This window comes from Eriocheir sinensis, chromosome 2 (genome assembly GCF_024679095.1).
Source record: "Eriocheir sinensis breed Jianghai 21 chromosome 2, ASM2467909v1, whole genome shotgun sequence".
NCBI lineage: Eukaryota > Metazoa > Arthropoda > Malacostraca > Decapoda > Varunidae > Eriocheir > Eriocheir sinensis.
This window is the reverse complement of record NC_066510.1, coordinates 15,837,638-15,860,246: the sequence shown is the minus strand read 5'-3', so window position 1 is coordinate 15,860,246 and position 22,609 is coordinate 15,837,638. Positions and strand designations below refer to the sequence as shown.

General features: G+C 46.2%; 2 protein-coding genes and 1 long non-coding RNA gene across 6 annotated transcripts; 2 read left to right on the top strand and 1 right to left on the bottom strand.

Annotated features, from left to right (window-relative positions):
* Positions 1 to 89: 89 nt before the first annotated feature.
* On the top strand, positions 90 to 22,511 carry LOC127000205 (uncharacterized). 4 transcript variants are annotated; one of them, XR_007753811.1, is made up of 9 exons: positions 91 to 397; positions 5,261 to 5,473; positions 5,886 to 6,044; positions 6,301 to 6,521; positions 9,148 to 9,256; positions 9,711 to 9,811; positions 10,476 to 10,608; positions 12,459 to 13,158; positions 22,259 to 22,511. XR_007753811.1 is itself a non-coding variant. In XM_050863642.1 (9 exons), the coding sequence occupies exons 1-8, from the start codon at positions 355 to 357 to the stop codon at positions 12,542 to 12,544; spliced, it is 1,065 nt and encodes a 354-aa protein (XP_050719599.1). In that variant the 5' UTR covers positions 91 to 354; the 3' UTR covers positions 21,664 to 22,218. The 4 variants fall into 4 exon arrangements, 3 of the variants coding, with proteins under 3 accessions (XP_050719590.1, XP_050719599.1, XP_050719584.1); XM_050863642.1 differs by lacking the exon at positions 22,259 to 22,511 and adding an exon at positions 21,664 to 22,218 and having other exon boundaries at positions 12,459 to 12,544; XM_050863633.1 differs by lacking the exons at positions 12,459 to 13,158; positions 22,259 to 22,511 and adding an exon at positions 21,578 to 22,219 and having other exon boundaries at positions 90 to 397.
* Positions 14,277 to 16,642, bottom strand: LOC127000231 (uncharacterized). Its single transcript, XR_007753834.1, has 2 exons — positions 14,587 to 16,642; positions 14,277 to 14,455 (listed from the first exon to the last, which is right to left on the bottom strand). It is a non-coding gene; the product is annotated as an uncharacterized LOC127000231 (long non-coding RNA).
* Positions 16,901 to 18,524, top strand: LOC127000229 (uncharacterized). Its single transcript, XM_050863665.1, has 3 exons — positions 16,901 to 17,177; positions 17,671 to 17,883; positions 18,298 to 18,524. The coding sequence occupies exons 1-3, from the start codon at positions 17,138 to 17,140 to the stop codon at positions 18,513 to 18,515; spliced, it is 471 nt and encodes a 156-aa protein (XP_050719622.1). The 5' UTR covers positions 16,901 to 17,137; the 3' UTR covers positions 18,516 to 18,524.
* Positions 22,512 to 22,609: the final 98 nt, after the last annotated feature.

The following is a 22,609-nucleotide window of genomic DNA, read 5'->3' as shown; positions in this document are numbered from 1 at the left end:
GATGTGAAATTCAACGAAAAAAAATTCCCTATCAATTGACTCACGGCTTATCTTATCGTATCCGGCCGGCCGGTGATGTTCCTCCAAAGCCGAGCCTCTTATCATGCCACTAAGTCAGCCAATCCCACACTCCCAGTTCCTTCTACCCACTCGAGGCCCTGGTTCTAGTTCCCGTCCTGTCCGCCAGCTAGTCAGTCCCTCCAGCGGTTCGATCATCACGTCATGGTCTGCTTCTAAGTGTACGTGACTCGAACTCTCAGCGGGAGGGCTTCAGAGTGGTCGTGGTGGCTGGAAGCGTCTCTACAACATCGTCTTACTTCTGGTTGTGTTGGTTTGTCCCAAGCTCCCGGCAGGATGAAGATGTGGCAGGTTGTCCTCGCCGTTCTGGCAACACTGGGTGAGTCGAGCTACCTCCTTGTTTACCTGTTACCTCATTATGGCTACACTGGATGCTATTAGGACTGCCTGTTCCCTTAATTTATAGTGACAAGGTGAATGGTGAATGGCAGTGTGAGATAAGAATGGAGTGAAACGAAACAGGGACAGAACAGTGTGAAGCTTACCAAAGAATGAAGGAGCATGAAAAGGGAAAGGATAAAGGTGTGGGGGGTATATGGGGCAGTGAGACAGGCATGGAGTAAAGAGAAGTGGGAACAGAGGAAGATGAAGCTTACCAAAGGATGAAGGGACATGAAAAGTGGGAGGATGAGTGGAAACAAAAACACGAATAGAGAAATGAGAACGATAAAGGAAAACAGAGATATATTACCAGGTTAAAAGGAAAAAGGCAAGACACGTAGAGGTAGAGCACAGTGAAACGGGGTAAGGTGAAGGAGAGGAGAGATAAGACAGGGTGACACAGGACAGATAAAGCAAAACAGGGGCAGGGCAGGGAGAGGAGGGCAAAGGTGAAACGAGAAGGGGCGTGGCTGAGTGAACCAACCCGGAGTGGAACGAAACAGAGGTTGAACAAGATGAAACGTGGATTGATTAAGGGAAACGGGGAGAGATAAAGGGAAGTGAGTGAGGAGCGAGGTGAAACAGAGCACTGAAGCAAAAATCAGAGGTTGGAGGGGCAGAATGCAACGGGGACAAGTTAATAAACGAAACGGGAGTAAAACAAGGAAGAAAACAATGATACTGGAGGGAAAAGTGGGAAACGAAGAAGAAAACGATGAATATGATGGCAAACAATGATGAAGTGAGGCTAAAACAGGCACCAGCTACGTGAAACAGGATGAAACAGAGTAAACAGATAGAAAACAAGGAAGAAAACGGTTAATATGAAGGGGAAAGAAAGAGAAACCATTGGAGAAACGATGAATATGAGAAAAAGCGAGGATGGAGCGAAGTTAAAACGGGCACCAGCTAAGTGAAACAGGGTGAAACAGATTAAACAGCAGGAAAAAGGAAGACGAAAACAATGAAACGAAAGGCAAAGATGGAGTGAGGTTAAAACAGGTAATAGCTACGTGAAACAGGGTGAAACGGGACGAAGTGTAGCGGGTAGATCGACATAGGCAACTCCTACATCCCCGGCGCGTGATAAGGAGTGGCAATCTGTCATCAGCGTCGCTTATTTTCAGCGTGTCACCATCGGTTGGGGATGGAGAGTGGGCGCCAAGGAGAATATATTAATACTATAGTCTCCTTGGTGGGCGCCGTCTCTTCGAATTCGTTTGTAGTCGCCATTGAGACTGAAGCAGGATTAATCACACAAGACCTTGTCGTACACTCGCTTTAATACGGTTTACCTGCGGGATAAGCGATACATTCACTTCATCATGCAGCACACGACACAGCATAACAGATACTTGATACAGGCACATCGAGTATAACAAATGTCAACTTATCCCAGCAGACCATTAACAATGCACTCTTAAACTCACGACATTGAGGGTCTTATGACAGTTTTTGCAGCTCCTCTCTTTCTCGTCAGCCGTGGGAGACAGATACTCGGCCGTTCCGTCTACCTCTGACGCCGTTTTATTCCCGTCTGTGCTCCCGCTAGAGGCGAACCTGTCTCTGGCCCCTCATTTGACCCCAGGAACAACCATGAGCCCTTCCTTATCTAAGCATTTTAGGCGCTGTAAACAACTCACTCGCCCTGGCTCGCCCTGTGTCCTCCTCACATTATCCTTACATTACTTGCTTACACATTATGCATCAGTATTCATTATACATCCATCCAATACGCTTACCCTTCATAGGCCCGACATACCACAGGCGCGACTACATCGTTCATGCGTAGGAGTGGGTAGCGTAGTGTATGCCAGGAACACACACACACACACACACACACACACACACACACACACACAAACTAATTACACGGATGGGCAGAGAGAACTATAAGTAAGGAAAAAAAGGAAAATACAAAATAACAAACAAACTAGATAGACAGAAAGAAAGAAAGAGGAAATAAATAAAAAAAAAACTAATTTGATAGACGTACAGTGAAAGATGGAAAGAAGAAGACAATAAGAGGAAAAGGAAAGGGCGACAAAACTTTTATCTTAACTTACAATATTTACGAACACCGAACGCAATACAATGAATTTTAAAAGATTTCTCGCATAGCTTCCTCAAACTTAAACTTATACATAAACACAAAACACTTTTCAATGAATTTTCGAGGTTTCTGGCAGTGATCTGGGAAAGTGTCCCTCAGAGGAGAAGTGGATTCATACACATATATCACTGATAAGGACACAAAGCCTCTATTATCAGTGTACTGCCGGGCCTGGGCCGAGAGACGAGGAATGAACAAGGATAAAAGGCTGGGACACGATTACTCATAACCTCTCATGATAACACCTGGTCGAATGTCACCTGGATCACCTGCATGGAAGTGTGTGCCTACCGTGACTTTGGGCGGCCAGGTATAAGGAGACGATTTGGTACATTCTCACTAATTGTCTTTGCGAATCCGGTGAAGGAGAGAGTGTTCTTATGCTTTTAACAGCACCTGACCGAGTGTCACCTGGATCACCTGCATGGAAGTGTGTGCCTGCCGTAACCTTGGCAAACCAGGTACCGGGCAACAATTTGGTACATTTTCACTTATTGCCTTTGTGAATCGGGTGAAAGCGAGAAAGTTTTGCGGATGACTCTTAGAATTTTAACAACACCTGGTCGAATGTCACGTGGATCACCTGCATGAAAGTGGGTGTCTGCCGTGACCTTGGCCGACCAGGTATTAGAAGACGACTTGGTATTCTCTCGCTAATTGTGTTTGTGAAGCAGGTGGCAGCGAGATAATTTTGTGGATGACGCCGAAGACAGATTATTCCTTATCGCACGCCGGGTCTGTAGGAGTTGCCTTTGTCGACGTACAACCCGCTTGCTTCCCTTTGCTATGTTTCACCCGTTTACTTGGCTGCCGTGTTTAACTTCACTTTTTCCTTGTTTTCCTTTCCTGTTCATCGTTTTCTTATGCTCTCAACAATACCTGATCGAAGAGTCACCTTGAAAGAAAAGACTGGAAGAGGCGATTTACTCATGAACTACAATACTCACCTCCGCGAATATTATGAAAGTAAGAACGTCTGAAACTGTACTCTTAATTAACGACACCTGCCTGAGAGTCACCTTGATAGCCTCAGTGGCCTTGATAAACGAACGTTAGAGAGACGACTCGCCCCCTGGAAGCAATAAAAACTGCAAATAAGGTTAAGATAAAGAACGAATTGTGTGCAGAGAAGCTTTACCCCGCACTCTAAACAATACCTGCTTGAGTCACCTTGATAGCGACCGTGGCCTTGATACAGATGAGAGATCAGGCGCCGACTCACTCTCAGTCATTAACTCTGCAAATAAGGTTAAAATAAGGACATAAATTATTGTATTGTAGAAAACCTTAAACCTGCACTCTAAACATTAACTAATCGAAAGTCACCTTGATATAGCAGTGACCTTGATAAACGAAGTCGACTCACTCTCAATCCTTAACTCTGCGAATCAGGTTGACTAAAGAGGACGTCGGTTGTAATTCATTAATTGTGTGTGCCAAACTCGGGAGTGGGTATCTTCCGTGACCTTGACCCGCGAGGCACCAGGAGACCTCCCACTCACTTGGCATTTGACCCTGTGAATCGGGTTGATAATGTTTTTTTTTTTTTTTTTAGCTTATCATCGGTGTTGTTAAAAGAACGAATTAATGCCTACTTCCCACGTGCCCCATTGATGAAATAGCATGATATTCTCTCTTTTTTTTTTCGGAAGATGTCCAAGTCAATTTCAAACCTCACACACGAAAGATTTGTCTGTTTACGATATACTCGACAAAGTCTTCTTGTGTAGAAAATAACGCTGCCAAACAACAAAAGAAAACACCACAACATGGAAAAGATCAACAGCAAAACTTTAACTTGAGGTATGTAAAAGATAGTCAAGAACTGTAGAAACACACTTTTTTGTTTTACAACAAAGGAGTGGCTCAAGGGGAACAAAAAGAGTGTAGAAAAAACGCCCGCTACTCACCGCTCACATAATAGACACAAGTAAAGAGTGGCCAAAAGAGAGGTCAATATCGGGTGGAGAGGTGTCTTGATACACTCTTCTTGAAGGAGGTCGTCATAGGCAGGAGGAAATGCAGACGAAGGAAAGCTGTTCCAGAGTTTACCAGTGTAAGGGATAAAAGAGTGAAGATGCTGGTTAATTCTTGCATAAGGGGTTTGGACAGAAAAGGTATGAGCTAGAGTAGAAAGTCGAGTGTAGCGGGGCCGTGGGAGGGGGGGAGGCATGCAGTTAGCAAGTTCAGAAGAGCAGTCAGCATAAAAATATCGATAGAAGATAGAAAAAGAGGCAACATGGCAGCGGAATTTAAGAGGTAAAAGACTGTCATATGAGGAGGGGAGTTGATGAGACGAAGAACCTTTGTCTCTACTTTGTCCAAGAGAGCTGTGTAAGTGAAGCCTCCCCACACGTGATGCATACTTCATACGAGGGCGGACAAGGCCCATGTATATGGACAGCATCTGTGCGGGGGAGAAAAACTGGCGGAGACGATACAGAACGCCCAACTTCGAGGAAGCTGATTTAGTAAGAGAGGAGATATGGAGTTTCCAGTTGAAATTCTGAGTTAAGGATAGACCGGGGATGTTTAGTGTTGGAGAAGGTGACAGCTGAGTGTTGTCGAAGAATGAGTAGAACAAAAGTAGAATTCACTTCAGACTTTTCTTTATTCTTTAACATTATTGTCTGTCTTTTACTCCATTCTCAAGTACCTTTGTCTGCCTTCTCCCCTTCGCGTGCCCAGCCTCCTCCTCCGCCCTGACGGTGGGTCCCGTCACCCTCCCCAACAACAACCGCTTCATCAACTTCACGAAAGGAGCCTCGCCGGACAACAGTCTCCTGAGCTGCGACTTCGAGCTGGGGGCCGGTGAGGAGCTGTCACGGGTGTCGTGGGAGCTCATCGTTGACGGGGCCAACGTGGGAACCTTTGACTGGGAGGGTCCCGGCGCAAGCAAAGGTTTGTTAGGAGCCAAAACCTCATCTGAGGCTCTCCGCACGCCGCTTGAGGGGCACAGGGGCGTGACGCGACAGCCCTCGGGCGCTCACACACGCTTCTTGCTGCTGAGTCTAGAAAGTAGAGCGCAGTAACTTGACTGACCACCTTAGTTCATTTAGAAAAGTTAAGCTGAAATATCGACTGTCAGGGTTGGTGGGAAAATTAACAGTGAAGTAGTTAATTATATACTGTAGTTACTCGACTGACCACTTGAGTACAAACAGGCTGCAGTAGGATACAGAATACCGAGAATGAGTATTCTAGCCACAGCTGTGTGGAGAATGAGCTGCATCAGTTTCGAGCATCAGGAATAGTGATCAGGTGAACTGTGAGGCAGCTGTCCCTTCCCTCCTGACGGTTCCTTCTGCCGCAGCCGGCGGGCGGCTGCAGGGTGTGGTGAACCTGGGCCGAAACGACGGGGCGCTGCAGCTGACGGAGCTGCGGTACGACCTGAGCGGCGAGTACTCATGCCGCGCTGTAGCGAGCAACGGTGAGGAGGCGGCGACGGCGCCCTGGGAGGTGCTCATCGTGGGTGAGTCTCGACGCACGCGCCTCACCTTCTGCTCTCCCTCAATATTCATCACTAACTAAACTTTTCCTTATGACTCAGACAACTACTTTTTCCTCAGAGCAGGAAATTAAGGACGAATGAGGAAAAATATATATTGGTTGCGTTAGACGGTCAGAGCATCATCTTTGATGTTGGAGATGGGCTTATTTCGTCATTTGCTTTGTTTTTTTATGATAACTTCCTGCTGAAGTGCTTGGCCGTGTTGTTGCTCCGACAGACAGTGTATCGCACCGCTCCACCCTCCACACCAAAATCACCAATTGTAGCTACACGACCAGCTACTCCACGCTGGCCATGTTCCCGAAGCCCGAGGTGCGCGCCGGCCTATACTCCATATCCACGGGCGGCTTCTACGACGAAATCCCCAAGACTTCTTGGCGAACCGTGAATCACGACAACGGGTCCGTCACGTATTCCTACTCCGACTTCACCTTCCAGGTGGGTGTTCTTCAGCTCGGTGCGGGAGTCTTGGGGCCGCCCTGTCTGATCGACATGAGATAATTAGCTTATAAAAACACACCCCTCCACTGCATGTAAAATCAAACTGATGAAACGGAATTTTTTGAAGTATGAAATGGTAGAAATCAAGTCAGTCTCATTTTGACTTAAAAGATCTGAGTGTTCTGTTGAGGTGCTCAGGTCGCGGCGCCTCGCCAGAGTTGTGTGTGAGACGAGGATTGCACCGGCAAGACTATATATATATATATATATATATATATATATATATATATATATATATATATATATATATATATATATATATATATATATATATATATATATATATATATATATATATATATATATATATATATATATATATATATATATATATATATATATATATATATATATATATATTACGTTCTTGCCTGTAGCGCCAGTAACCTGTTTTCATGGGCCTGGAGGTCGGCCCAAGCCCGTCATGGCGCAGGCAATTTTTATCGTGGCGCCAAATCAGTCTTGATTCACTTGGACGGATTCTTCTAGAGTCCGGGTTGATGGGTGGTCTTCAGGACAACATGTGGGTAGTCTTAGGCCACTCGGCGGTGACTGAAAAATCTCAGGTGGTAGCGGGCGGATTCGAACCGACGTCGTCCATGGCGCGGTGTATACGGGACCCGCACGTTATCCATTCAGCCACCGCCTCCCCAATATATATATATATATAGAGAGAGAGAGAGAGAGAGAGAGAGAGAGAGAGAGAGAGAGAGAGAGAGAGAGAGAGAGAGAGAGAGAGAGAGAGAGAGAGAGAGAGAGAGAGAGAGAGAGAGAGAGAGAGAGAGAGAGAGAGAGAGAGAGAGAGAGAGAGAGAGAGAGAGAGATGATCATGAGGCTGATCCCTTCGATGGTCGCTGCGTCATGCCACACGAGTTTTGTTCCCGTTTTTTTTTTTTTTTTTTTTTTTTTTTTGCCACCAGCCGATCGTGGATATTAGGCCAGTTTAATGGTCAAATGATTTTTTTTTTTTTTAATTTTCGTTTTCCTGTTTGTTTATTTAGTTTTCAGATTTGCATGCACACCATTCACTCAACCATTCATACATACATACAATGCCACAGTGTTAGTATTGGGGCCTATCACAAAGCTGTGTCGGTAGGACAAGGGACATGCGGAAGGGCTATATATATATATATATATATATATATATATTTATATATATATATATATATATATATATATATATGTATATATATATATATATATATATATATATATATATATATATATATATATATATATATATATATATATATATATATATATATATATATATATACTTGATATGTATATTTACAATATTGGTACATAGAAATATACAGCATTCATTCAAGCATCCATTACTTTCAGCCCTACACAAGCATACTCTAAGAAATTATAACCGCCACCAAAAAACATGACGTAAATTATAACTCACCGATCAAGTTCGTCTCCTTCAGGAAAGTCATCAGCCTATTGATCACATCTGGATGACCGTACCCGAGCAGGGAGCAGAGGACGAGGGGCACGCCCATCCTATCACAGTAATACACGAGAGGCCGACTCGCTTCCTCGTACTCCGATCGAAAGCGTTTTATTACAGGGGGCACACTGTGGTGGGAAGGTGTCATTGATGTAGGGTCTGAGGTGGGTGAGGAGGGCAGAACCCATCATGTTCATCACCGGCTATTACTAAAATTACAGGCTCACGGCGTAGATGGGAAAGTTTTGAACTGGATCAGGGCGTGGCTTAGTGATAAGAAGCAGAGAGTGCAAATCAATGGTAAAAAAATCTGAATGGGGCAGTGTTACGAGTGGAGTCCCTCAAGGGTCGGTGCTGGGTCCTCTGCTTTTTATTATTTACATCAATGATTTGGACACAGGAATTAGTAGTGATGTCAGTAAGTTCGCAGATGATACCAAGATCGGTAGAGTAATCCAATCAGACAGCGACGCTACCGTTCTCCAGGATGAGTTTGACAGACTATATGATTGGCCGGGGAAGTGGCAGATGGAATTCAATGTCGGGAAGTGTAGCATTTTGAGTGTAGGTAGGAATAACACCTTACACAATTACTCCTTAAATGACACTCCTCTAAGCAGGTCTGGGCGTGAGAGAGACTTAGGAGTCCTAGAAAGGCGAAGGTTGCGAGGAGACTTGATCGAAGTCTATAAATGGATGAAGGGATTTAATAAAGGGGATGTCAATAAAATTTTGAGAGTAAAAGAGCCAGGTAGGACGCGTGGCAATGGTTTTAAGTCAGACAAATTCAGATTCAACAAAGACATAGCCAAGAATTGGTTCACCAATAGAGTGGTGGACGAATGGAACAGGCTTGGGAGCCATGTTGTGGATGCCAATACCATAGATACATTCAAGAAGAGGTTAGATAAAGCCATGGATGGTGAGGTAAGGTGGGGTTGAGTGTACAGGAGCTGCCTTGTATAGGCCAACCGGCCTCTTGCAGACTCCTTACGTTCTTATGTTCTTATGTTCCCGGACCAATCCCTGACCTCCCTCCTCCCCCCCGTCCCTGACCCGATGAGAGGCCTCTCAAGCCTTGACATACATTTCCTCCTGCAGCTGGACTCGCGCACGCCTGAGGACGTCAGCTTCTTAGTGAATGTCGGCGTGATGAAGGCGGACGGCAACTTCATCCCCGTCAGCTCCGCAAAGGACGAACACCTCATCCGTGAGTCATTGTCACTGTCTCTGCAGCAGACTCCTCGTACCTGACACTGCCACTTAGAAACGCCGCGCACCAAAGACACGATCAATGAAGCAGACTCCTCACTCCTAACTCACTATCAGCCAGTCACCAATACCGCAATAATCATCTCATTCATAAGTCACTACGGCCATCATTGCAAATATTCCCAACGCTTTTAAAATATCACCATTATTTAAGTGGGATTCGTGTTTTTCTTGACAATGTTACCGATTTCTATACATGAATATAGTTGGTTACGATCCCTTACGTTATATTGGGCAACTGGGATTTCTTAATTTTTAAATACTTTTTTTTTTGTAATCCAGAAGTGTCAGTTTCACAATGTTGTCAGATATAGTCATCCCAAGAGTTGTACAGTCTTAGGTATCCTCCAGCTTGGTGTGTGGACTTTCTCACCACTCCTCTTGCCCCGCAGTGCACCACCTGGGATGTCCGGAGCCCCGCCTGGAGGAGTACCAGCACATAAAATACCACCGGGACACCATCACCTGCCGCGGCGAGCACAAGGACACTGAGGTGAGTCCTATAAGAGTGTAGAGATTCGTCATGGTGGTTGTGGTGGGGGTGGGGTGGGGGTAGTGGGGTGGGGGTGGTGGTGGGGGTGGGGTAGTTGGAGCACCTGCACACATTATAGTTTCTTTCGCAAAGTTTCCGACTGCTTTCTGGAGCTTAGAAAACAAATCCTGTGTTACACCGATTTTTTTTTTTTTTTTTTTTTTTTTTTATGTAAACAATATAAAGTGTTTGGTAGCGTCCTGTCAAGTTTAGCACCAGCAGGATCATCAGCAGAGTTTTTTTCAGCAATATTTCCACCAGATAACCACCAACATTCCAATACCTACAAGGAGAAAATGTTACGGAAGGGCGTTACCTGGGCAGTGACGCGGCAAACTCTATGGGCACAGCCAGCCACCTTTACATTACTCAACATACTCCGTGATCGACAATGCAAATACCTCGAATTTATGCCCCATGAATAGATTTATCAAACATCACTCTATTAGCCATATCTTAGAAGGACAAGTAATAAACACGCAATGCGCTCTTTCTTCTCTCCTCTGCAAACACTAGTTCCTTTCCAACACATCTGACTTACCTTCATCACACTGACAAACACTGCTGAGGGGTCACGGTAACACTTCATTTAAATAGATTATAACACTCTCTGACCTTCGTGCAGGCTACAGTGACCTGCAAGGAGGGTTACCACGCCGACGGGAACCGGGACGAGGTGCTGGTGAGGTGCGAAGAGTCGACTCACAAATGGGTGCTGGAGGACGGAACGCAGGCCAGGAGGGAACACTTGGGCTGCGGTGAGTGTCACTATTTTTTTTTACAGCACAGAGAGCAACTCAAGGGCAACAAAAAGAAGATGTAAAAAAAAGCCCGTTAACTGTTGCTCTCATATAGCGATTAGTATAGAGTGGCCAAAAGTGAGGTCAATTTTGGATGGAGAGGTGTCTTGATACACTCTTCTTGAAAGAGGTCAAGTCATAGGCAGGAGGAAATACAGACGAAGGAAGGCTGTTCCAGAGTTTACCAGTGAACTGGATGAAAGAATGGAAATGCTGGTTAACTCTTGCAGAAGGGGTTTGGACAGTATAGGGATGAGCATGAGTTAAAAGTCGTCTGCAGCGGGGCCGCGGGAGGAGGGGAGGCATGTAGTTAGCAAGTTCAGAAGAGCATTCAGCATGAAAATATCGATAAAAGATAGAAAGATAAGCAACATGGCGGCGGAATTTAAGAGGTAGAGGGCTGTCAGTAAGAGGAGAGCTGATGAGACGAAGAGCCTTAGACTCCACTCTGTCCAGAAAAGCTGTGTGAGTGGAGCCCCCCCACACGTGACATGCATACTCCATACGAGGGCGGACAAGGCCCTTATATATGGAAAGCAACTGTGCTGGGAGAAGAACTGACGGAGATGATACAGAACGCCCAACCTCGAGGAATCTGATTTAGTGAGAGAGGAGATGTGAAGTTTCCAGTTGAGATTTTGAGCTAAGGATAGACCGAGTGATGAAGAAGGTGACAAAGTGTTGCTGAAGGATAAGGGATAGGTGTTTGGAAGATTGTGTTGAGGTGATAGGTGGAGAAATGGGTTTTTAAGGCACTGAAGGACACAAGGTTCCTTTAACCCCAATCGGAAATGATAGCAAGGTCTGAGGTTAAGCGTTCTGCGGTCTCCAGTCTGGAGTCATATAATTCCTGTTGAGAGGGTATTCTGTTGAAAGAAGTTGAATAATGCAGAGTGGAGTCGTCAGCGTAAGAGTGGATATGACAGTTTGTTAGGGAAAGATTATTGATGAATAACAGGAAGAGAGTGAGTGATAGAACAGAGCCCTATGGAACACCACTGTTGATAGGTTTAGGGGAAGAACAGTGACCGTCTACCACAGCAGAGATAGATCGGCCGGAAAGGAAACTGGAGATAAAGGAACAGAGAGAAGGATAGAATCCGAAAGAGGGCAGTTTAGAAAGCAAAGACTTGTGCCAGACTCTATCGAAGGCTTTCGATATGTCTAGCGCAACTGAGAAAGTTTTACCGAAACTGCTAAGAGAGGATGACCAAGAGTCAGTTAAGAGAGCAAGAAGATCGCTAGTAGAACACCCCTTGCGGAACCCATACTGGCGATCGGATAGAAGGTTAGAAGTGGAAAGGTGCTTTTGAATCTTCCGGTAAAGGATTGATTGAAAGACTTTAGATAGACAGAAAAGTAAAGCTATAGGGCGGTAGTTTGAGGTATTGGAACGGTCACCCTTCTTAGGCACAGGCTGTATGAAGGCGTACTTCCAGCAGGGAGGAAAGATAGATGCTGACAGGCAGAGGCGAAAGAGTTTTACCAGGCATGGTGTCAGTACGAAAGCACAGTTTTTAAGGACAATAGAAGGCACGCTATCAAGTCCATACGCCTTCTGAGAGTTAAGGCCAGAGAGGGCATAGAAAACATCATTCTTAAGAATCTTAATAACAGGCATAAAGGAGCCAGAGGGGGGATGAGTAGGAAGAATATGCCCAGAATCGTCCAAAGTGACCTTCTAACACGTTCAGGATATAAGATTTGTCAAGTAGCTGTGCGAGGCGACAAGGTATAGCCACACTAAATCCCGATACTCCTCTCTCCCAGTCTTATAAAAACCTGAACATTTTTTCTCTCTGTTTCAGTGATCAACCGGGCACCCAGTGCCGCCTCGATCCCTGCCGCTCTCCTCGGCGTCGCCCTCGTCTTGCTCAGGCTCTCCGTCTCCTAGGCAGCCAGCCAGCCGGACAGACAGTCGTCACCAGATCCAACACAGTTTGATTGGTGCAGTCAGCGAGGTCATCGGTGTGTGGTCAGAGCAATTATGTTACTCCGCTGTGGATGTGTAGTGTTAATTCGCACGTACAAGCATAGTTAAGCAACAGTAGTAGTAGTAGTAGTTTAGAACTTACAAACAATTGTATATGTTAAGGTAGAGTGCGTAGATGCACGCCTAGTTGAGAACAAATCAACAAAAGTAAAACTAAAGCTGTAATAAAGTGAAACTATTTTGGAGGCTAAAGGGCCTACCGTGCTGGTGTAGAATATGTAGCTGCACAAACTTTGTGAAACTGTAAAAAGTAGTGTAAGTTGTGCCCTCTTAATGGCGTAGAGTATGTCCACACACTGTGAGCTAGCACTGATGTAGAAGTATTACTTTCACGTGAATAATTCATTTTTTGCATCCGTCTTGTTTGAAGGTCATTTCACGTCATTGTTTTTAATTCTCGAGCATGGCAGTGACGAGAGCTGTGCTCACGAAGATCACGGTAGCGTCCTGATAATAGACTAGTGTTTTGTGTTCTGTTTACAGTAAAGTATTAGTGAGAACACCTTCGAGGCGAAGTGATTCTCAAAAATTTTATCCACGGGACCCAGATTCGAATTTGGCACAGGCAGACAGAACGCCGCCTACCGCTGCATTTACTTCATCTCATCTGAACTGATCGATGAACAGAAAACTAAGGAATGCGACTGATAATCTGGAGATCACTGGTGTCATCGTGTCCCGGGCGTGAGGGTTGTTTAGGGGCACGGGTTTGAGATGCTGGAAGCTGTGAGAGCCACCCAAGGATTCTAACTCTAGGCTCCTTGCAGGCGCGCCGCCCCGACCTTGACCTCTGCCTCAAGTTCAGTAAGTTTTACTTCTTGAAGATATGTGTAGCAGTGAAAAAATAATAAAAATAGTTTTTTTAAGTACAGTTTTGTTTTGCTGCTGTGAGAGAATGATTCTCTTTCTTAATACCCGTGTTTTAAATCACACGGAACTACCGGCACCACAGAAGAAAAGTTGGCTGGGAGTTAAAACATACGACTCTTCAGATAACATTCATTCATGTCCATAGTTTTCTTATATAAAGCATCGACAGCCACGTCAATATTTGCTCTACCACTACTTACGGAAAGGCGAAGAATATTAGTGAAGACTGGAGTGTGTTTTGAGTTTTGTTGTTCGAGTTCGAGTTGTTCGAGGCAACGGAGTTGTCAACGATAAAGACAACATATTATTTACCTGCAGTGTTTCGTATCGCGTGTCACTTCACCCTCCTGAAACTTAGGGCGACGTAAGTACCGTTTGGAGTGAAAAGGAAGGGCGGTGGCAGGGCTGGGGCTCACTTCAGATGACAGAGGAAGTTAGAGAAACTAGTCTAACACAGTGAAAAATCCCGTAATGAACACCACTGAGTGTCGGGGATCGAACCCGTACCTTCTGAGTAGAAGTCAGGGCAGCATACCAACTACGCCGGGGTGGAGGGGGAGCCTGTATTCACGGAATGTCGCCTGTGCCGCTCACCGATGTCGAACACCATTGAACATTACTGCCTGGCCTGCCCCACTGTTCGTGGTTTGCTGTCTTGAACCACGATTTCCTCGATGCAATCCTGGTGCGCCACTCTCGTTTTGGTGGATTTTCATGATGTTATGTGCCCTACGCGGCACTTGTACCGATATATCTTTATGAATTGTGTATAGTGCATCAACTTGCTTCCTGTTTTAGTGTGTGTGTGTGTGTGTGTGTGTGTGTGTGTGTGTGTGTGTGTGTGTGTGTCTATAGTTAAACCAGATGCATTTGCTAAAAATTTTGTCTGACGCTATTGCGCAATAAATTTATCAAACAACAACAACAACAGCCACCGATGACCTAAAAGGTCACCGCGCCAGAGGCCATTTGTGCGACCCTTTACCTGACGCCCTCGCCCAGCACTGTGGGCATGAAGGTAAAGGTGACCCCGCCCACACTCGTGTTTCAGAAGTGGCCTCTGGTGCGGTGACCTTTTAGCTCATCGGTGGCGTAGTTGGTATGCTGCCCTGACTTCTACTCAGAAGGCACGAGTTCCATCCCCGGCACTCAGTGGTGTTCATTACGGGACAGAGGAAGTACGGCTTGGTCCTTGGGAGGGTGTTGGCAGGGGGGGAGCTCACTTAAAGCGGCAGAGGAAGTATCGTTTGGAGTGACAGGGGAGGGCGGCACCGAGGTAGCCCTGGTAGCCGTCCACCATGGGGCACCAGTCCCCCTTGGCGGCGCGGCGGCCCGAGGGTCTGCGGTGATGCGGGGCCCCAGACGCCACCACCACCACGTAACACCCGTCATCACTACTTCTCACCTCCCCCAGCACATCCTCTCTCTCTCTCTCTCTCTCTCTCTCTCTCTCTGTGCCAATGATAATTATATAATCCACTAGGCAACGTAATGAAGCAAGTCGTGAGGAAGCATGTCATCTCGTTGCTCTTACTCTGATCGCTCCCCATCACGTATTTCCCCCCTCAGTATATCTCTTTTGGGTGCCGGGGTTAGCTGTGTTGTGTGCCCCCCCCCCCCAGCATGGTGATATAATGGTATGTTGAGTGATAGCAGTAAGAGGCTTGTGCTAGGTTAAGTATATACAGTGTTAAGTCTGTGTACTGTGCGCTTCACTCTTCCTCGCTTCCTCCATCCCTTCCCGTATGTTCATTTGTTCTCTCTCTCTTTCTTTCCCTCTTTTCCTCCCTCCCTCCCTCCCTCCCTCCTTATGTTCTTATGTTCTCTCCCTCCCTCCTTCTTTCTTTCTTTCCTTCCTTCCTTCCCTCCCTCCCTCCCTCCTTATGTTCTGATGTTCTCTCCCTTCCTCCTTCTTTCTTTCTTTCCTTCCTTCCTTCCTTCCCTCCCTCCCTCCTTATGTTCTTATGTTCTCTCCCTCCTTCCTTCTTTCTTTCTTTCCTTCCTTCCCTCCCTCCCTCCCTCCCTCCTTATGTTCTAATGTTCTCTCCCTCCCTCCTTCTTTCTTTCTTTCCTTCTTTCCTTTCCTCCCTCCCTCCCTCTCTCCTTATGTTCCTGTGTTCTCTCCCTCCCTCCCTCCCTTCCCCCTTCCTCCCTCCCTCCTTCTTTTATCCCTCTCTTCCTCTCTCATTCAACTTCTCAACGCAGAACACACACACACACACACACACACACACACACACACACACACGAAGGGCGCTAATGAGAAACACGTCACAGGTGTATAATTAGTAGCCCACCTGAGAGTTTGCACATGCATGAGGTGTTCTGCAGGTATGCCAACACTCCTCACCTGTACCTTTTCTCTTAATTATTCACACACGCCATTACCTTCTTGCATCGCTTCGTATGAATAAATCTTCCACTAAGACACGGGGATTAACAGGTCACACACAGCTTAGTTAGTCGGTATCCTCAGACGCATTTCCTCCTCTCATATCAACTTTTCTCCAAGGCCGAGAAGATTAACCGCGTTTTTACGAGTTTTTTTTTTTTTCACGTTCATGGTGTAGAAGCATCGTCAAACCACCACCAGGGTCATACACCTACCCCCCCCATGTGTGTGTGTGTGTGTGTGTGTGTGTGTGTGTGTGTGTGTGTGTGTGTGTGAAAAGTGACATGATGTAAGGTGAAAGGTGTATAATTTCCTGTGACTAATTAATTACTACATATGTTACCTGTATACGAATAGAGATGATTGTAGTAATCCACTGAACCTTTCCCTTCCTCTGTATATATGTAATGATACACACCCGAACTAGTAGATTAAGAATGATAATAAAGCAAACAACTTCAGCTTCTTCCTTTCATTTTTATTTTTTCTGCCCTCTCTTGATTGCAGGTGAGTCAGGTGGGGAGAAAGTGACGTAGGAGGGTGCTTTTTTGTCTCATTTTTGTCATTCTTGCAGCCAGGGCTGCCAAGAGTCAAGTGCTGCTGAACTAACTCTCGACCCAGTGCCACCTCCGTCACGATGCTCGGAGGGTGTAACGCCGCAGCGAGATAAGGTATCGGATCTTGTGTCGGATCCTGTTTTGGGTCTATCTAATCCCTAGGTGATAATGCGTGGCTTAGTGCAGGTCTCTCTCTCTCTCTCTCCTCAACAAAAACTATCATCAAAGAAAAAACGGAAAGACTGCCAATCTAACTCTCAAAAATACGCCTTTTAAAATTAACGAGACTTTTAGACATCAACGAACTCTCGCAGATGTGAAAATTCAACGAAATATATTCCCTATCAGCTGACTCACGGCTTATCTTATTCTATCTGGCCGGACGGTTGGTGGGTCCCTCCAAAGCCGAGCCTCTTATCGTGTCAAGAAGTTCAGTCAGTCACTCAGTTCAAGTTCCTTCTACCCACTCGAGGCGCTGGTTCTATGTAGTTCCCGTCCTGTCCACCGGCTAGTCAGTTCCTCCGGCGGTTCGATTATCACGTCATGGTCTGCTTCTAAGTGTATGTGACTCGAACTAACCACAGAATGGCGTCAGTTTGGTCGTGGTAGCTGGAAGCGTCTCTATAGCATCGTATTACTAATGGTTGTGTTGGTTTGTCCCAGGCTCCCGGCAGGATGATGTGGCAGGTTGACCTCGCCGTTCTGGCTACACTGGGTTTGTTTACCTGTTACCTCATTATGGCTACACCTGATGCCATTATGACTATCTGTTGCCTTAATTTGTATTAACAAGGTGTGTGTGGGGGGGATATGGGTATGGAACAGGGTGAGATAGGGATGGAGTGAAGGAGCAAGGACAGAAGAGGGTAAACTAAACAAGGGATGAAGGAACATGAAAAGGGAAATGATAAAGGTGCGGAGTGTATATGGGGCAGTGAGATAGCCATGGAGTGACGAGAGGCAGGAACAGAGCAAGTCATTCTGACAAAGGCCAAAAGATAGAATAACATGAAAATGATCATAAACAAGACTTTTCCTTGCAGCCTGTAAAAGATACGTCAAAAACTATAAAAGCAAATCTGAGAAAAAAAGGGATGTCTGAAAATAAAGCTAGCAGACATTTATTTATTCAATAATATAATTGTCTGTCTTTTACTCCATTATTGCTGTAATCATCTTTGTCTGCCTTCTCCCCCTCGCGTGCCCAGCCTCCTCCTCCGCCCTGACGGTGGGTCCCGTTACCCTCGCCAACAACAACCGCTTCATCAACTTCACGAAGGGAGCCTCGCCGGACAACAGCCTCCTGCTCTGCGGCTTCGAGCTGGGGGCCGATGAGGAGCTATTGCAGGTGTCGTGGGAGCTCAGAATTGACGGGGCCAGCGTGGGAACCTTTGACTGGGAGGCTGCCGGCACTAACAAAGGTTTGTAAGGAGCCAAAAAGCTCCCCATTTGCGGCTGTCCGCACGCCGCTTGAGGGGCACAGGGGCGTGACGCGGCAGCCCTCGGGCCCTCACACACGCTTCTTGCTGCTGTCTGAGGCTAAAAAGTAGACCGCAGTAACTTGACACACCACCTTAGTTCATATAGAAAAGTTAAGCTGGAATTATCAGTGCTAGTGAGAAAATTAACAGTGAAGTAGTTAATTATATACTGTAGTTACTCGACTGGCCACTTGAGTACAAACAGGCTGCAGCAGGATACAGAATACCGAGAATGAGTATTCTCGCCACAGCTGTGTGGAGAATGAGCTGCATCAGTTTCGAGCATCAGGAATAGTGATCAGGTGAACTGTGAGGCAGCTGTCCCTTCCCTCCTGACGGTTCCTTCTGCCGCAGCCGGCGGGCGGCTGCAGGGTGTGGTGAACCTGGGCCGAAACGACGGGGCGCTGCAGCTGACGGAGCTGCGGTACGACCTGAGCGGCGAGTACTCATGCCGCGCTGTAGCGAGCAACGGTGAGGAGGCGGCGACGGCGCCCTGGGAGGTGCTCATCGTGGGTGAGTCACGACGCACGCGCCTCACCTTCTGCTCTCCCTCAACATTCATCACTAACTAAACTTTTCCTTATGACTCAGACAACTGCTTTTTCATCAGAGCAGGAAATTAAGGACGAATGAGGAAAAGTATATATTGGTTGCGTTAGATCAGTGGCTCCCAGCCAGGGGTCCATGGAAGAATTTCAAGGGGTCCATAGAGATTCTAATTATTTTTAAATTTATTGTATTGGAGTTAGGAGACATGCGGCTAGGAATGAAATTCATACTACTGTACACAATCCTGAAAGCTGAATGCTTAAATACAAGAATTGCTCTGTATTATCTAACGGTATCAGGGGTGTTAAACTCACGGCCCACGTGACAAATTTGGCCCTTGGGATGGTCATGAGTGCCCCACAACCTATTTCATTGTATGGGTCCACAGGTGAAAAAGTGATTTGAAAAGGGGGAACGGGACAAAAAACGCTGAGAACCACTGCGTTAGAGCATCATCTTTGATGGCGGAGAAGAGTTTATTTAATCATTTGCTTTGTCTTTTTATGATTACTTCGTGCTAAGTGCTTGGCCGTGTTGTTGCTCCGACAGACAGTGTATCGCACCGTTCCACCCTACACATCCAAGTCACCGGCTGCTACACGACCAGCTACTCCACGCTGGCCATGTTCCCGAAGCCCGAGGTGAGCGCCGGTCTACACTCCATATCCACGGGCGGCTTCTACAACGAGATCCCCAAGACTTCTTGGAGAATCCTGAATCACGACAACGGATCCGTCACGTATTCCTACCTGACTTCACCTTCCAGGTGGGTGTTCTTCAGCTCGGTGCGGGAGTCTTGGGGCCGCCCTGTCTGATCGACATGAGATAATTAGCTAATAAAAAAAACACCTTCACTGCATGTAATATCAAGCTGATGAAACGATTTTTTTAAAGCATGAAATACTAGAAATCAAGTCAGTCTCATTTTGATCTAAAAGATCTGAGTGTTCTGTTGAGAAGCTCAGGTCGCGGCGCCTCGCCAGAGTTGTGTTTGAGCCGAGGATTGCAGCGGCAAGACCAAAGCCTTTTATGAGGAGGATCATGTGGCTGATCCCTTCGGTGGTCGCTGCGTTATGCCACACGAGTTTTGTGTTCCCGAACACCTCATCCGTGAGTCACTGTCACTGTCTCTGCAGCAGACTCCTCGTACCTGACACTGCCACTAAGAAACGCCGCGCACCAAAGTCACCATCACTGCAGCAAACTCCTCACTCCTAACTCACTATCAGCCAGTCACCATCACCGCAATAATCACCTCATTCATAAGTCACTACAGCCATCACTGTAAATATTCCCAACGCTTTTGAAATATCCCCATTATTTAAGCGGGATTCGTTTTTTTTTTTCTTGGCAATATTACCGAATTGTCTGCATGAACATAGTAGGTTACGATCCCTTACGTTATATTGGGCAACCGGGATTTCTTAATTGTTATGTGCGCTTTTTTTTATAATTCAGAAGTGTCAGTTTCATAATGTTGTCAGAGACAGTCATCCCAAGAGTTGTACAGAGTCTTAGGTTTCCTCTATTATGATGTATATTTAGATATAAACATTTACATGTACCGTCCCTGTGGATGCCTTGTGTGTGCCCCATGCATTGGCGGGCTTTTCCGCGTCCCGCTGCCCGCAGCGTCCTTGGACGCCAGTGGGGGACAAACACTCACGCTGAGAGGACGTGTCTCAGCTCTCCGCCAGCCTCTTTGTACTTTCAACATCCAATTAGGAGAGGGACCAGGACTTTGATTAACCACCACTATGCATGGCCGTGTGTAGTGCCCGCCAATGCACGGGGCACACACAAGGCGTCCATAGGGACGGTACATGTAAATATTTACATCTAAATATACACCATATTAACTCCAGCTCAGTGTATGGACTTTCTCACCACTCCTCTTGCCCCGCAGCACATGACCGGGGATGTCCGGAGCCGCCCCTGGAGGCATACCATCACATAAAATACGTCAAGGACGACATCACCTGTCTCGGCGAGCACAAGGACGCGGAGGTGAGTCCTATAAGAGTTTAGAGCCTCTCCGTGGTGGTGGTGGCTATGGTGGTGGGGGTGGGGTTTGGAGCACCTGTACACATTATAGTTTCCAACGCAAACTTTTCGACAGCTTTCTGGAGCATACGCAACGAATTCAGTGTTAGATTTTTTTTTCCGTCCAGTTAAATAATATAAAGTCTCCGGAAACGTCCTGTCAAGTTTACCACCAGCAAGATAATCAGCAGAGTGTTTTTTCAGCAAAATGTCCACCGGAATACCATCAACTTTTCAATTACTACAAGAAGAAAATGTGTCAACGGAGGGGCGTTACCTGGGCAGTGACGCGGCAAACTCTACGGGCACAGCCAACCACCTTTACATTACTCAACAGCCTCCGTGATCGACAATGCGAATACCTCTGATCTATACCCCCCGAACAGATTTAATCTACATTACTACATCAGTCATATGTTAGGAGGACGAATAATGAGCATGTAATGCACTCTTTTCTCTCCTTACAAACACTCACTCAACCTGGTTATCCTACAATACAGATGTCTTTTCCTTTGTAATACTGACAATCACAGAGTATCAAGACATCTCTCCACCCGAAACTGACCTCTCTTTTGGCCTCTCGGTCATATTTTCTTTTGCCGGAACACCCTTTAGCGGTTTTTTTATTGATGTTTTTTCTGTTGTTTTTGTTTTTTGCCCTTGAGCTGCCTCCTCTGCTGTAAAAAGAAAAAATCACTGCTAAGGGGCTACAGGAACATTTCATTCGTATAGATTATAACATTCTCTGATCTTTGAGCAGGCCAGTGTGACCTGCAAGGAGAGTTACCAAGCTGACGGAACCCGGGACAAGGTGATAGTGAGGTGCGTAAAGGAGAGTCGCACATGGGTACTGGAGAATGGAACGCTATTCAGGAGCAAGCATTTAGGCTGCGGTGAGTGTCATCATCAGCCTTCTAACACTGCCAGGATTTAAGATTTCACATGTAGCTGTGCGAGGCGACAAGGTATAGCCACAATTGACCTCGATGCCTCTCTCTCCCAGTCTTATACAAACCTGAACATTTTTTTCTCTCTGTTTCAGTGATCAACCGAGCCTCCAGTGCCGCCTCGATCCCTGCCGCTCTCCTCGGCGTCGCCCTCGTCTTGCTCAGGCTCTCCGTCCCCTAGGCAGCCAGACAGCCGGACAGAGCCGTCACCAGATCCAACACAGTTTGATTGGTGCAGTCAGCGAGGTCATCGGTGTGTGGTCAGAGCAATTCTGTTACTCCGCTGTGGATGTGTAGTGTTAATTCGCACGTACAAGCATAGTTAAGCAACAGTAGTAGTAGTAGTAGTAGTTTAGAACTTACAAACAATTGTATATGTTAAGGTAGAGTGCGTAGATGCACGCCTAGTTGAAAACAAATCAACAAAAGTAAAACTAAAGCTGTAATAAAGTGGAACTATTTTGGAGGCTAAAGGGCCTGCCGTGCTGGTGTAGAATATGTAGCTGCACAAACTTTGTGAAACTGTAAAAAGTAGTGTAAGTTGTGCCCTCTTAATGGCGTAGAGTATGTCCACACACTGTGAGCTAGCACTGATGTAGAAGTATTACTTTCACGTGAATAATTCATTTTTTGCATCCGTCTTGTTTGAAGGTCATATCACGGCATGGCAGTGACGAGAGCTGTGTTTTCGAAGATCACGGGAGCGTCCTGATAATAGACTAGTGTTTTGTGTCCTGTTTACAGTAAAGTATCAGTAAGAACACCTTCGTGGCGAGGTGATTCGCCAAAATTTTATCCACGGGACCCAGATTCGAATTTGGCACAGGCAGACAGCACGCCGCCTACCACTGCATTTACTTCATCTCATCTGAACTGATCGATGAACAGAAAACTAAGGAATGCGACTGATAATCTGGAGATCACTGGTGTCATCGTGTCCCGGGCGTGAGGGTTGTTTAGGGGCACGGGTTTGAAGTGCTGGAAGCTGTGGGAGCCACCCAAGTATTATAACTCTAGGTTTCTTGCAGGCGCGCCGCCCCGACCTTGACCTCTGCCTCAAGTTCAGTAAGGTTTTGACTTCTAGATGATGTGTAGCTGTGAAGAAATAATGAAATCAGTTTTAAGTA